Consider the following 14,160-nt stretch of genomic DNA (forward strand, 5'->3'; position numbering starts at 1 on the left):
AGCATTCTTGGGGCAGAGTGATAAGAGTTCCTACCTCATAAACTAGGAAGCCTGGGTTCAATTCTCACCTACTCCATAGGTGTAAAGTAGTATCTTTGAACCAATTGCTTGCAAAATATACAATAATAACAACCAACTCCCAAATTCTATCATTGGGAAATTTTACCTGACATTAGTCTTACTCCCTCAATGTTGTCAAAACTCAAACTTATGTATTTACAATCTCCAGTCAACAAGTTATTATTTGTCTGAGAAGGTGAAAGAAGTAAGCTAATTAAGCATTTTCAAAAGTGAATTTTATATATACTTGAAAAAGAAGATTTTGCTGGGTTTTAGGAATGAAGCAAAGGAGTGGCACTACTTGGAAAGATCTGCCACAAACACAATGTGCTGAACTGTCATATCTACATTATATGATTCCAAGGTTAACACTAAATTAAGAAAATGCGTTTGCTTGCACAAAAAGCAATGTCTTTGCTTGTAGACAATATGATTTCGATAGATATTATACCTAGATTGATTTTTGCAGTGTACTTGAGGATTGATCACTTGTGGATATTGGCCCTAGATGCATTGCCCCTTCAGAGAGCAAAACAGACATAATGGGCAAGATCTAAGACTTTTGACCTGATGAAAGGTTACAACAATAAAATGTTAACTCTGTTTATTTACTGAGGCTGCCAGAACCACTGAGTGCTTGTCACAGTTTCAGTTTCTGTTTAACAGTTTCACCCATTCCACCATATTGTTGAAATGCAAATATTGTCTAGAACAACACTGTTGAACAGATCTGTGATTTATGTATTTTACACAGGTCTAAAGCTACAGACCCCCTCCCCACACCTTTTTTTCAAATCCAGAAGTTTTATTACACACCACCAAATCACCCTTGGTAAAAGGGGATATGACTTGTGGAGGGAAAGACTAACAGTGGCACCAAATGCCTACAAAGCCAGGTTCCAGCTGACTGAATCATGGGACCCTATAATTTTATAACAAAACCAATAATTTTGCCCACTTACAACTGCACCTCCAAGCACTTTTCCTAAAGCTGACTATGGGCATAGATTTAAGGGGGGAGGGGGAAAATTTAAAAAGGACCTGAGGGGTAATTTTTTTCATGTAAACGGTGGTGCGTGTATAGAATGAGCTGCCAGAGGAAGTGGTGGAGGTAGGTACAATTGCAACATTTAAAAAGCATCTGGATAGATATATGAATAGGAAAGGTTCAGGGGGATAAGGGCCAAATGCTGGCAAATGGGGCAAGGAGAGAATGAGGTGAGTGGTCAGCATGGACAGGTTGGACTGAAGGATCTATATGATTCTCTAACTCTATGACTTTTAAGTGCTTACTTTTGAGTCTTCAAGCTCTCAGCGTACAATTATAGCAACCTTGGCTGCAGGACTGAAATTGTTTAGTGAGAATTTAATTTGGTTATTTTAATAGTCTGGAAAAGCTTCTGAGTTATTGAGAAGATGATTTATATATCTTATTAAGAGGTATTTATTGTATCTGAGAATAAAATACGAGAAGCTCAAATGACTACACAATTGGTTTACATATCAACTTGACTTCTAATATACTTCTGATCATATCTTTGATTCATCAGAACTAAAGAAATTAGGACAAGACAAATTTCAACAAGTTGATGCTTTCTTTATTAGTAACTTGTAAATAATAAGTCTAACATAATATAGAAAAATAAGTTACAAAGAAATGCACATTCTGTGAATTTCTTAGGTGAACTCTTCAACCGTGTAATTACTCTTCAGCTTGGACTACTACTTTCTGTAAAATAAACATGTTTTTGCAATTAACAAATGATCCAATTCTTGCATTCACTGATTTCTTGAAAAGTATTCAAAACATAGTTGGACGTGAATTTTCAGAACAAAGCAATCACTGAGAAATGATGTTAAACTAGCAGGATACTAGTAATGATCAATCTGTTACCACAATGAAACTCCCCAAAAGACGTAGTTTCACTTAGTTTCAGAGTGAAATAACATAGAGTTGAAAGTATTACCCCTTTCTCTGCTGTCAGCACTTCTGATAGGTCTCACTTTTTCCTCCGCCAAGAACAACCCCATTCCATTCTCCACAATGATTAATATGGATTTTGACCAATTTTATTGCATTTCCTACACTTCTCAGAACCACAGCAGGGTTATTTTGGTCCTCAACCTTTCCCGCCCCAAGCTTCCTCCTTCAAAAGATCATCCTCTCCTATTTCCTCCACTTCCAGTATGATGCCACCTATTTAGCCTTCCAAAGCGACATTCTGGTTCACTCCTCAAACAGCCACATTTTCAACACCGTTACATCTCTTTGCAGTACCTTCTCATGCCAACACAGCTATTTTTGCCCCCATATTCTCATTGTACTAGTCTCCAAAACATTCCTATGTGAAATGAAAATTTAATTTTACTTCTTTCAATTCAGTACACTATATTTATTTGGCAGGATGCGTCCGCTTCTACGTTTGGGCGACATAATTCAGATTTGGACACCATGCTGTGGAGTATCTCCATTCCACCAAAAGTGTAACCCTTACCTTCTGGTTGCCTGCAGTTTAATTCTCTACCCCACTTTATCTCTCACCTTTCTAGGCCTCAGCCTCTTATGCTATTGCAAAGTAAGCTTAAAGATTATCATCTCATCATTCAATGATGTATTTTATAGCCTTCTAGGCTCAACATTGTTTCCAGTACTTTCAGATCATAAATATTGCCTTCATAGTTTTGCTTTTGGATGGTCCCTTTTATAATGATTCCACTTTAACCAGGTACACATCTTTTGTTTCACTACTTGTCCCTTTTTACCTTGTGATATCAGTCCATTTGTCACATAATTTCTTCTAATTTTCATCTTATCACAAACCTTCCCTATTATTGTTTTACTCTTCCCTGATTTCTTCCCCATGCCTAAAAATTGATACACCTCTAAGCAGTTGTGTTAAAGAGTTAATGGCTGGAGGTCTTGGCTTTGCTTCTCCCTCTCCAATGCTGATGGGCCCACAGAGTATTTTCAATAGTTTTAGTTTCTCTTCAGAGTTCCAGCACCTATGGTGTTTTGCTGTGCCACTTGTCAATGCATTGGAGCAGAAAGGGATTGTTGCTGAGTAAAGTCTTTATACACCCCTACTGACAGGAGCAAGAATTTGGTGCAATTATTTTCAGAGATAAAACTAGTAAAAACTGCTGAATGAGACATACTGTCGCACCTCCTCTTGTGTACTTCAAAATGGAAGACTCGTACGACCAGTACATTCATTTCCAGTACAACATGCTTTTAAAACAAAGAACTATGAGCGCTGGAGATCTGAAGTACAAGCAATTTCTGGTGAAACTCAGCAGGGCTGGTAGCATCTGAATCGATTCTGATAAAGCGTCAGGGGATTTGAAATGTTAACACTGCTTTCGCCCCAAAAATGCTCACAGTCCTGCTGTGTAATGCCAGGATTTTCTGTTTTCATATAACATTTTTAAAAACTGTTCTTTCTTTTTGGGATTGGTATGCCCTGTTGTCGTTGTTGTTGCCACATCCCACTCCCAGTCCCGTTGTCTTCTCCACTCACTGCCTTCCATTCGCAACTCTGTTCTCTGCTTCCCTCATTCAGCTTGCTACTCAGCTTAACATATCGCTTAGAGACTTGGGGCAGTGAGGCAATGAAAGGTTAGGGATTGGGAGTAAGGGTGGCACAAGGGGCAGCAGGAGGGGCAGTGAGTGAGAGGTAAGCAGAGTGTTTTTGAGTGAGGAGTTGGGGGAGTGAGCAGTGAGCAGGCATCCAAGGTAGGTCAAAAGACTCAAGTTGAGGGCATATATGGATTTTGGCAACACTAAGAGGTGAGATATTACCAAACTCATGAGGGAGAAAGTGAGGCGAGTAATTGAAGCACCATTTTAAAAGAAAGTGACCTCCCAAGTATACAACTGCTTATATAGTGAATATGTTGTGGCAGCAAATACAGCCTTCGCTATTATGTGTGTGTTGAAATCTAGTGCATTGATAAACCTAGCTAGCAAAACAATCAGGGTCCTATTCGCATCATCTTAAACATTACATTTAAGGAGTAAGGATTGTACTGTCCCCAATTCCCAAGCATTTAGTTTTTCTTCAAATTTTATACACTGCTCCCTTGACTGTTTCAAGGCATGCCAACAGTTCTCTTCTATGATAGAAACTGTCAGACAGAAGTCGTGCAACCTAGATACAATTCTGTCAGGCTGGAGACCTCTTGCAGCTGCTAGTGGATTAATATCTACAGTTAGGATATACTAATGTAATAATATAGAGTTAAATGCTTCAGATGAATGTGACATTTAAAACAAGAAGAAAATTACCTGGACATCACGGCTTTTAGCCCTGAGTTTGTTGACCTGGGATTCTGCAATATCAGCACGCTCCTCAGCCTCCTCAAGCTCATGTTGCACCTTTCTGAACTTGGACAAATGAATGTTAGCCTGTTCCTCCTGAAATGATGTCAAAAAGAGTTATGATTTGGCATAAGAATGTAGTGGCACATTGAAAATGAAATATGGCACTGAAACACACCTAGTCGACATAAATGAACACCAAGTAACCTCAAATAATACAGCATTCAGAATTACTTACAGACTCCTCAGATTGCCTCTTGTAAGCTTTAACTTTCATTTGTAATTTGTCAACCAAATCCTGCAGTCTCAAGAGATTCTTTCTATCTTCCTCAGACTATTTAAAAATTAAAACAAGAATATGTAAATCTGTCCTTATCCAGTATCTTGTAAGCAAATGTGTTGAATGGTGAATATCAATGTCAGTAATTTTATTGTATTTAAAATTTCATTTCAAATATACATTCTGTACCTGATAGGTGAGTTCCTTGACCCTCCTTTCATACTTGCGAGCTCCTTTGACAGCTTCTGCGCAACGCTTCTGCTCAGCTTCAAATTCGTTCTCCAGTTCACGTACCTAAAATAAAAGAATATAAACAGCTAGGCTCTCAAACAAAGGAAATGCTCCAGATTTCCATGCCACCATTTAGACTAGTATTTTAGCGTTTAGCATTGCTACATACCCTGGCTTCCAGTTTCTGGATCTGTTTTTTTCCCCCTTTCATGGCCAACTGTTCAGCCTCATCCAAACGGTGCTGCAGGTCCTTCACTGTTTGATCAAGGTTTTTCTTCATTCTCTCGAGATGGGCGCTGGTATCTTGCTCCTTCTTTAACTCTTCTGCCATCATAGCAGCCTTATGGTAATTAAGAATGATATATTTACTTCTATCCATCAGCATGAAGTACCTAAGTTTGCCTGGCTAGTTTGAATGCAAAACTTACATCAGTAATCGCTTTTTTGGCCTTGTCATCAGCATTTCTTGCCTCTTGAATAGCATCCTCTACCTCAGACTGAAGGTGGGAGATATCTGTTTCAAGCTTCTTTTTGGTGTTGATGAGGCTGGTATTCTATTAAAAGTTAATCAATTGTATGAGAGAAGTCGTGAATGTTTATTCAGCCTAAAATCTTTGAAAAATATTCTTCAATTGTCCAGCAACAAATTACCTGAGTATGTAAAAGCTGTACACGCTCACTAGCATCAATAAGTTCTTGTTCAGCCAGCTTTCGAGCTCTTTCTGTCTGTTCCAATGCTGCTCTCAATTCTTCTATTTCAGCTTGCTGAAGGTTGTTTCTGCGTTCAGACATAGCCAGTTGCTCCTTCAAGTCCTCATTGCTCCTCAAAGTTTCATCAATTTGTAACTGTGCTTCCTGAGTAGCATTGAGAAAGTTTCTCATTAACTTGCAAATGTTAATTTTGTAACAGCTAATGCAGGAAGTAATGCAGAGGTCAGTTAATTCAATTTTAATGTTTGAAGGAATACAGTGAAGCAACTATTAACCGTACCTTAAATTGCGTCTGTACAATCCTGAGGTGCTTCGTAGCTTCTGTTGCCTGCCGATTTGCATGGCTCAATTGAATCTCCATTTCATTCAGATCACCTTCCATTTTCTTTTTGAGTCTTAGAGCATCATTTCGGCTTCTGATTTCTGCCTCCAAAGAAGTTTGCAGAGTGTCTACAATTCTCTGATTGTTCCTCTTAATTTGATCAATTTCTTCATCTTTCTCAGCAATCTTTCTGTCAATTTCTGATTTTATTTGATTTAATTCCAGCTGGATACGCATAAATTTGCTTTCTTCATGCTCAAGTGATGCCTAAGTAAGACAAAAAAATGTATTTGTTTTAAGCAAAAGCCTTGGATGCTGTGTTTAGCCTACTTTAAGATTTATTTGAAATGGTGTAATCTCTTCAATGAAAATCCTGACTATTTATTCACGTACCTCTGCTTCTTCCAGAGCTGTCTGAATTTCACTCTTTTCTGTCTCAACCTGTTTCTTAGCCTTTTCCATCTCATGCAGTGCCTTGCCACTCTCTCCAAGCTGTTCAGTCAAATCTGAGATCTCCTCTGTTTAAAGAAACATAATACTTTCTCTTTAGCAACAAAAATTGCATTTATAATATCTTTAATGTAGTGAACTGTTCACTACATCTTTAGAGGTGATATTAGAAAATAAAATTTGACACTCGGCCAAATAAAATATTAGAACAGGCAATCAAAAGTTTGGCCAAAGAAGAATGCTTTAAATAGCATCTTAAAGAAAGAGAAGAGATGATGAGGCAGCAAGATTTAGAGAGAGAATTACAGAGCTTAAAGGATGGCAATGACCACCAACAACAGCGAAATTAAAATTGGGATTACACAAGTGAGTAAAACAGGCTAAGAGAATGCTATAAATTTGAGAAATAACACACGTTGAAGATTCTTGTTCTCTCGTTTAAGTGTTTCAAGCTGGTCCAAAGATTCCTCATAAGCATTCTTCATTTTGAAGAGTTCGGTGCTTAAAGATCGAGATTCCTTCTGAGATGCCTCCAATTCAGACTGGCATTCTTCATACTTTTGTTTCCAGTCCGCCAGAATCTGTCAGGACACAACAGCTTAAAAAGTTATTCTTTATCCTCAAGCAAAAAGGCTCATAACTTTTCCACTTTTATAGAACCAAGTTTTAAAACAAATTGTTTTTACAGATTGTAGGTGACGCTGGCTAGTTCAATATTTATTCCCCATTCTAATTGTCTTTAAGAAAGAGGGGAGTTGCTTTCTTAAACCATTGTAGTCCATGGGGAGTAGGTAAACTCAAAGTGCTTTTAGGAAGAGAGTGCCAAGATTTTGATTCAATGATTATTTGTCACTATTATGCAGTTCCAAGAAAGGATGATCTGTAGCTTGAGGAGGAGCTTACAGCATGATGTTCGTATGAATCTGCTGCTCTTGTCCTTTAACATGATAAGTATCACAGGTTTGGAAAGTGCTGTTGAAAGCAGTTTTCCAATTTGCCAGGTTCACACCAGCAGCTTGGCTAAGAGTACAGCTAGTTCTGGAGCACAAACCTTTTGTACTTTTGCCGGAACATTGTCAGGGCTTATAATATTTGCAGGGGCTAGTACTTTCAGCTATCTTTTTGATATTATGTGAAGTGAATAAAATTGGTTGGAGACTGGCATTACCCAATAATATTGCCGTAAGGCCACCCTCTCACCTTGTCAAAATTCCTCTGCTTCTTATCAAGAGCAGCTGCAGCAGCATTAGCTCTCTCCACATCAATCATTAGATCTTCCACTTCATTTTGAAGTCGCTGTTTGGTCTTTTCCAGTGATGCACACTTGGAATTTACTGCCTCGATTTGATCCTCAGCCTCTTGGAGTCGCTGGGCAAGTTTTTTCCTAGGAAATAATTATAGTAGTATGCAAAATTGAAACATGGTAATTTCTGAAGAACTGAAAATGTACACAATGATAAAAACCAGAGCAATCAGGCTCGTTGTCACAGGAGTAAAATTGAAGAACAGGAGGGCAGGGGAGGTGATGGCGTAGTGGTATTATTGCTGGATTGCTAATTCAGAAGCACAGCTAATGTTCTGGGGATCTGAGTCCAAATCCCACCATGGCAGGAGGTGAAATCTGAATTCAATTTTAAAAATCTGTAAATAATCGTCCTAATGATTTCCCTGGATCCATTTCGATTGTAGAAAAAAATCTTGGTTCACTAACGGCCTTTAGGGAGGAAAACTACCATCTTTGCCTAGTCTGGACGACATGTGACTCCAGACCCACAGCAATATTTTTGATTTTTAACTGGACTCTAGCCAATTAAAGATAGACAATAAATGCTAGCCATGAATGAATAAAACTAAATCTTGTATACAACCAAATTTAACAGGCTGTTCAGCACTCTGTCTCCATTTTATTAGAGGATCAGATGGAACTGGAGATGGTGCAGAAAAGGTTTACAAGTATAATCTAATAAATGAGAAGTTACAACTATCAGGAATTATTGAATAATTTGGTGCCTTTTTCTTTAACAAAGGGAAGGTTTATCGTTTACTTCAGAGAGCGGTTTTAAATAAGCAAGAGCTTTTATAGGCTAAACATAAGATGTTTCCTCTCATGGGAAGTCCAAAGGAGGTGAAGGGCCAGCAAGCCTCGCTCTTTGCCTCGGAGGCCTCCAGGATAATCTTCCGGTCCAGGGTCCGCTCGGTGGAGCAGGACGAGACGTGCTCACGTTTCTTTTTCCAGAAGGTGCACAAAGAGAGCTCCGTGCTCAGCAGCCTGAAGAAAGAAGATGGCTCGGTAACGTCATCTCAGGCTGATGTCATGAGGATCAGCAAATCCTTCTACGCCAGCCTGTATGACTCGAAGCCAACCGACAGCGCGGCCTCCCAGTCGTTCCTGTCCTCTATCACGGAGGTCCTAGATGACGGAACACGAGAGAGGCTGGATCAGCCGCTATCTCTGGATGAACTGACCAAGGCCCTCGAGTCCTTCGAAAAGAATAAAACTCCCGGAAGCGACGGCTTACCGGTCGAGCTCTATTCCGCTCTTTGGGACTTGATCGGCCAGGACCTGCTGGAGGTGTATGTCAGTATGCTTCGGGCAGGTACCATGAGTGAATCCATGAGGAAAGGCATCATCACCCTCGTCTACAAGCGGAAGGGGGAGAGGGAGGAAATTAGAAATTGGAGACCGATCTCACTGTTAAATGCAGACTACAAAATCTTGTCAAAGGTCATCGCCAACCGGGTCAGGTCTGCTCTGGGATCGGTGATCCACCCGGATCAAACCTGTGCTGTACCGGGCAGGAAAATCTCTGAGAGTCTCGCACTCCTCAGGGATACGATCGCCTACGTGCAGGACAGGGGGGTGGACACCTGCCTCATCAGCCTGGACCAGGAGAAAGCCTTTGACAGGATATCGCATACATATATGAGGGATGTCCTCTCCAAAATGGGCTTTGGGGAGGGAATCGGAAATTGGATCAGACTGCTCTACACCAACATTGTCAGTGCAGTCTCAATCAATGGGTGGGAATCAGATAGCTTCCCTGTAAGATCTGGAGTCAGGCAGGGATGCCCCCTCTCACCCGCCTTGTTTGTGTGTTGCATAGAGCCATTTGCCGAATCCATCAGGAAGGATGCGAGCCTGAGAGGGGTGACTATTCCTGGCAGCGGGGGCCTGCAGGTTAAGGCCTCCCTGTACATGGATGACGTCGCTGTTTTCTGCTCTGATCCGCTGTCCGTGCACAGACTCGTGTGCATCTGTGACCAGTTCAAACGGGCCTCGGGGGCCAAGGTAAACCGAGGCAAGAGCGAGGCCATGCTCTTCGGGAACTGGGCCGACCAATCCTCTATCCCCTTCACCGTCAGGACTGACCACCTGAAGGTGCTGGGTATTTGGTTCGGGGGGGCTGGGGCGTGCGCCAAGACCTGGGAGGAGCGGATCAGGAAGATGAGACAGAAACTAGGCAGATGGGGGCAACGGTCGCTCTCCATCGCGGGAAAAAACCTGGTCATCAGGTGTGAGGTACTCTCAGTATTGCTATATGTGGCACAGGTCTGGCCTATCCCCAGGACCTGTGCCGCCGCAGTCACCTGGGCCATCTTCCAATTCATTTGGAGATCAAAGATGGACCGGGTCCGAAGAGACTCTATGTACAAAGACCGGTGCAATGGGGGAAAAAACACGCCCAATGCCACCCTCACCCTGATGGCCACCTTTGTGTGTGGCTGCATCAAGCTGTGCGTGGATCCCCGGTACGCAAACACCAAGTGTCACTACGTACTGAGGTTCTACCTGTCCCCGGTGTTGCGAAGGATGGGCCTGGCCTCGCTGCCGCGGAACGCTCCGAGTAGTTGGACCGTTCCGTATCACCTGTCCTTCGTGGAGAAATTTATGAGGAAAAACACCTTTGACCACAAGTCCATCAGGAAGTGGTCAGCACGTAGCGTCCTTGAGACCCTTCGGGAAAAGGAGAGGGCGGATCCTGTCGAGCGGTTCCCTGAGCAGACTGTCAAAGCCATTTGGCAGAATGCCTCATCGCCAGAACTTTCCAACAAGCACCAAGACGTGGCTTGGCTGGTGGTGAGAAGGCCCCCAAAGCCTCACAGCAAAGCAGAAAGAGGCACCTACATGAAGATGACACCAGCAGCTCCAATGATGGCGAAGAGGGGCAGAAGGACGGCCACCATCAGAAAAAGAGGCGGAGCTCCACAGGGGAAATAGAGAGGAGTACCCTCCAATCCACAACGACGGACCCTCCAAGGGGACTGGTATAACCTAGTCCCAACCTGGTGAGAATCAGGGGGTACCCACTGCACCTCAGCTCCAGGCAACTGGTAGCTGCGATCCTCTGACAGTCCCTCTGTCAGACTCAGAACTGAACTCTGCTGACCTTGTTCTTACCCTGACAACACCAGACCAGGGAAGTGGCCCCAGGGAGGAACTACACAGCTACCTCAGCTCTGTGAGGGTCCAACAGTTCATCCACACCACGGGGATGCAGTCAGTCCCCCCAGCCACAGACCATTGGTGAATGGACATTGGTAACCTTATAAACTTTAAATGGGTATTAAAATTGCCAGCATTAACATGCATTGTGTTAAATCTTCTGCACAATCTGTCTCCCTGTTGGCTTTCCTAAAGCTTGGGGCAGATATCTTCACATCCTCTTTGACCACAGGCGAGGTTCAAGAGGACTGGAGATTAGCCAATGTTGTTCCCTTCTTTAAGAAAGGAAGCAGGGATAATGCAGGAAATTATAGACCAGTGAGCCTGATGTCTGTGGTGGGGAAGCTCTTGAACAAGATACTGTGGGACAAGGTATATGCACATTTGGAAGAAAGTGGACTAGTTAGTGGCAGGAAGCATGGTTTTGTACAGAGAAGCTCATATCTCACCAACCTGATTTAATGTTTTGAAGAGGTGACAAAGGTAATTGATGAGGGAAGGATTGTGAATGTAGTTTATATGGTGTTTAGTAAGGCATTTGATAAAGTCTTACATGGCAGATTGGTACAAAAATTAAAATCACATGGGATTCAGGGTGGGCTGGCTGGGTGAATACAAAACTGGCTTGGTTATAGAAGACAGAGTAGCGGTGGAACAGTGTTTTCAGAATAAAGACTGATAACCAGTCGTGTTCCACTGGGATAAGTCTTAGGTCCTCTGTTGTTTGTAGTATAGATAAATGATCTGGAGGAAAATGTGGGTGGTCTGATTAGTAAGTTTGCAGATGATGCAAGATTGGTGGAGTTGCTGATAGTGCCAACGATTGTGAAAGGATAGAATAAGATATAGATTGACGACTTGGGCGCAAAAATGGCAGGGGGAGGTTAATCCAGTCAAATGAGAGGTGATGTGTTTTGAAGGATCAAATTTAGGTGTGAATTATACTGTAAATGACAGAGCCCTTAGAAACATGAACTTACAAATGGATCAGGGCGTGCAGTCCATGGTTCCCTAGAAGTGGCAACACAGGTGGCCAAGGAAATCAAGAAGGTATATCGCATGCTTGCCTTCTTCAGCCAGGACATGGAGTACAAGAATTGACATCTATATAAAACCCTTGTTAGGCTGCATTTGGAGTATTGTGTGCAGTTTTGGTCACCTCATTACCAGAAGAACATTGAAGCTTTGGAGAGAGTGCAGAGAAAGATCACCAGGATGTTGCTTGATCTCGAGGGCATTGGCTATGAGGAAAGGTTAAAAAGACGAGGATTGTTTTCACTGGAAAGATGGCAGCTGAGAGGAGAAGTGATAGAGGACTACAAAATTATGAGAGGCATAGTGGATAGTCAGAGACTTTTTCCAGGGTTGAAGTTTTAATTACAAGGGGCATAGGTTCAAGGTGAGAGGGGGTAAGTTTAAGGGAACTGTACAAGGGAAGGTTTTCACAGAGAGAATGGTAGGAGCCTGGAAATCACTGCCAGAAGAGGTGGTGGAAGCAGACACATTGGTGACATTTAGGAGGCGTCTAGATGGTTACATGAAAAGGGAAGGAATACAGGGACACAGACCAAATTAGGGTAGAGGTTTTTTTAGTCTAATTAGGGCATGATGGTCAGCATAGGCATGGAGGGCCGAAGGGCCTGTTCGTGTGCTGTACTTCTTTTTTGTTCTTGAGAAAGGAATAGAGGATACTTTGATGTGAATAGGTAAAGTAGGATGATAGGAATCTTGTGCAGAGCATAAAATTACTGTTACAGAACAGCTCAACAGCACGGCCTGTCTGCCTTGTAAGCTCTAAGTAAAAGATTATGGCAATCTGTACGCACTTGGCCTCTTCCAGTTCCTCTGTACGCTGGATTGCATCAGTTTCGTATTTTGTTCTCCACTGAGCAACTTCACTATTGGCCTTTGACATGCCTCGCTGGAGCTCGGCCTTTGCCTCCTGTTCCTCTTCATATTGTTCACGGAGCAAATCACAATCATGGCGGGAAGATTGTAGAGCATGTGCCAAGGCATTCTTAGCCTTTAAACAAAATATGAATGAAAGGAAATGACCAAGTGAAAATCTTAAATAATCTTGTATTTCAAGTACAGGTACGTATCCCTTTATCCGAAATGCTCGGGACCAGCTGCTTTGTGGAAATCGGAATTTTGCGGTTTTCAGAATGTGACAGTTTAATGGTGAAATTTTTAAAAATCTTACTGGAGAAGCAGACTTCTAATGAAGAACGTGCTTGGCTGCACCCGTCCCCCTCGTCACATCTGAGTGACACGCATCGAGTGCATGTGATATGGGTGCCTTCACAGAGAAACCTCAGGCCTGTTGGTGCTTGACCACGCCCCCTCCCACATCACCTCTGAGTGACACACATCAAGTGGGTGTCGACTTGAGGGCATTCACAGAGAAGCCCCAGGCCTGTCGGAGCTTGGCCATGCCTCCCCATGTCGCATCTGAGTGACACACATCAAGTGGGTGTCAACTTGGGTTAACTGCTTGCTTGCCAAACAACCTTGTTAATGAGAAAAAAAATTCACAAAAAAACTTTCGGATTTCAGAACTTTTCGATTTTTGGATGTTTGGATAAAGGGTTACATACCTGTACTGGAATATATACTGACATTTAAGAATTACCAAAAACCAAACTTGAAATTGTGTGCATGCATGCGTTAAATATTAGCTTGCTGTAGTCTGTGCAATTTATTACTAGCCCTAATGCAAGCATCAGTTTAAACAGAAAGTGTACACTGAATGATGACTTTTTTCCCTATTTTTAATCAAGTTTTATGCTCAAATGAAATGACAGAGACCGAAGTTTTTTTCACAAAACTTGGACACACACTTGGCATCTTATCAATGTGTTCACCCGTTTTATTTCCTGTTTATCATACTCAGATTGCCTACAAGTTGAATACCTTCAGTTCTTCTTCCAGTTGTCTCTTTAGCTCTTCAATCTGTTGAGTGAATGCTTGTTTTCCTCTTGTCAGTTGAGAAACTAAAGAATCCTTTTCTTCCATTTGGCGTGAAAACTCACCTAGGAACAAGTGAAGGATTGACTGCAACTCAAGTTCTAAAATTGCAGGATAAATGGTATTATGCTTAAATGCTCTAAATTCTGACTTCATTCCAACAATTACCATTTTCAGTTTGCAGACGAGCTTTCTGGGCTGATAGATCATTAACTAGACGTACATTCTCATCGTTCTTTGCCTTTGTCTCACTGAGTTGGTCCTCTAGGGTACGACAGAGCTTCTCAAAGTTAGCCTTTAAGGAAATAGTCTCTGTCAGTTTCATATGTTAAACCAAAGAGCTTCTTCATTCATCCAACAATCATAGTTTTTCAGAA

The 14,160-nt window shown here is 41.9% G+C and overlaps 1 protein-coding gene across 1 annotated transcript in view; it reads right to left on the reverse strand.

The window, feature by feature from the left end:
* Positions 1–1,636: 1,636 nt before the first annotated feature.
* The window catches only part of LOC140463861 (myosin-1B-like), a 33,115-nt gene continuing 20,591 nt past the window's right edge, over positions 1,637–14,160 (reverse strand). Inside the window, exons 28-41 of the mRNA XM_072558287.1 lie at positions 13,952–14,078; positions 13,730–13,848; positions 12,643–12,839; positions 7,573–7,756; positions 6,788–6,953; positions 6,316–6,440; positions 5,881–6,189; positions 5,541–5,744; positions 5,318–5,443; positions 5,059–5,229; positions 4,848–4,952; positions 4,617–4,712; positions 4,346–4,474; positions 1,637–1,789 (exon numbers count right to left, since the gene is read on the reverse strand). Coding sequence (XP_072414388.1) covers positions 1,763–1,789; positions 4,346–4,474; positions 4,617–4,712; positions 4,848–4,952; positions 5,059–5,229; positions 5,318–5,443; positions 5,541–5,744; positions 5,881–6,189; positions 6,316–6,440; positions 6,788–6,953; positions 7,573–7,756; positions 12,643–12,839; positions 13,730–13,848; positions 13,952–14,078 — 2,085 coding nt within the window. The 3' untranslated portion in view covers positions 1,637–1,762. The remainder of the gene's footprint in view (positions 1,790–4,345; positions 4,475–4,616; positions 4,713–4,847; positions 4,953–5,058; positions 5,230–5,317; positions 5,444–5,540; positions 5,745–5,880; positions 6,190–6,315; positions 6,441–6,787; positions 6,954–7,572; positions 7,757–12,642; positions 12,840–13,729; positions 13,849–13,951; positions 14,079–14,160) is intronic.

Source organism: Chiloscyllium punctatum, chromosome 39 (assembly GCF_047496795.1).
Source record: "Chiloscyllium punctatum isolate Juve2018m chromosome 39, sChiPun1.3, whole genome shotgun sequence".
NCBI lineage: Eukaryota > Metazoa > Chordata > Chondrichthyes > Orectolobiformes > Hemiscylliidae > Chiloscyllium > Chiloscyllium punctatum.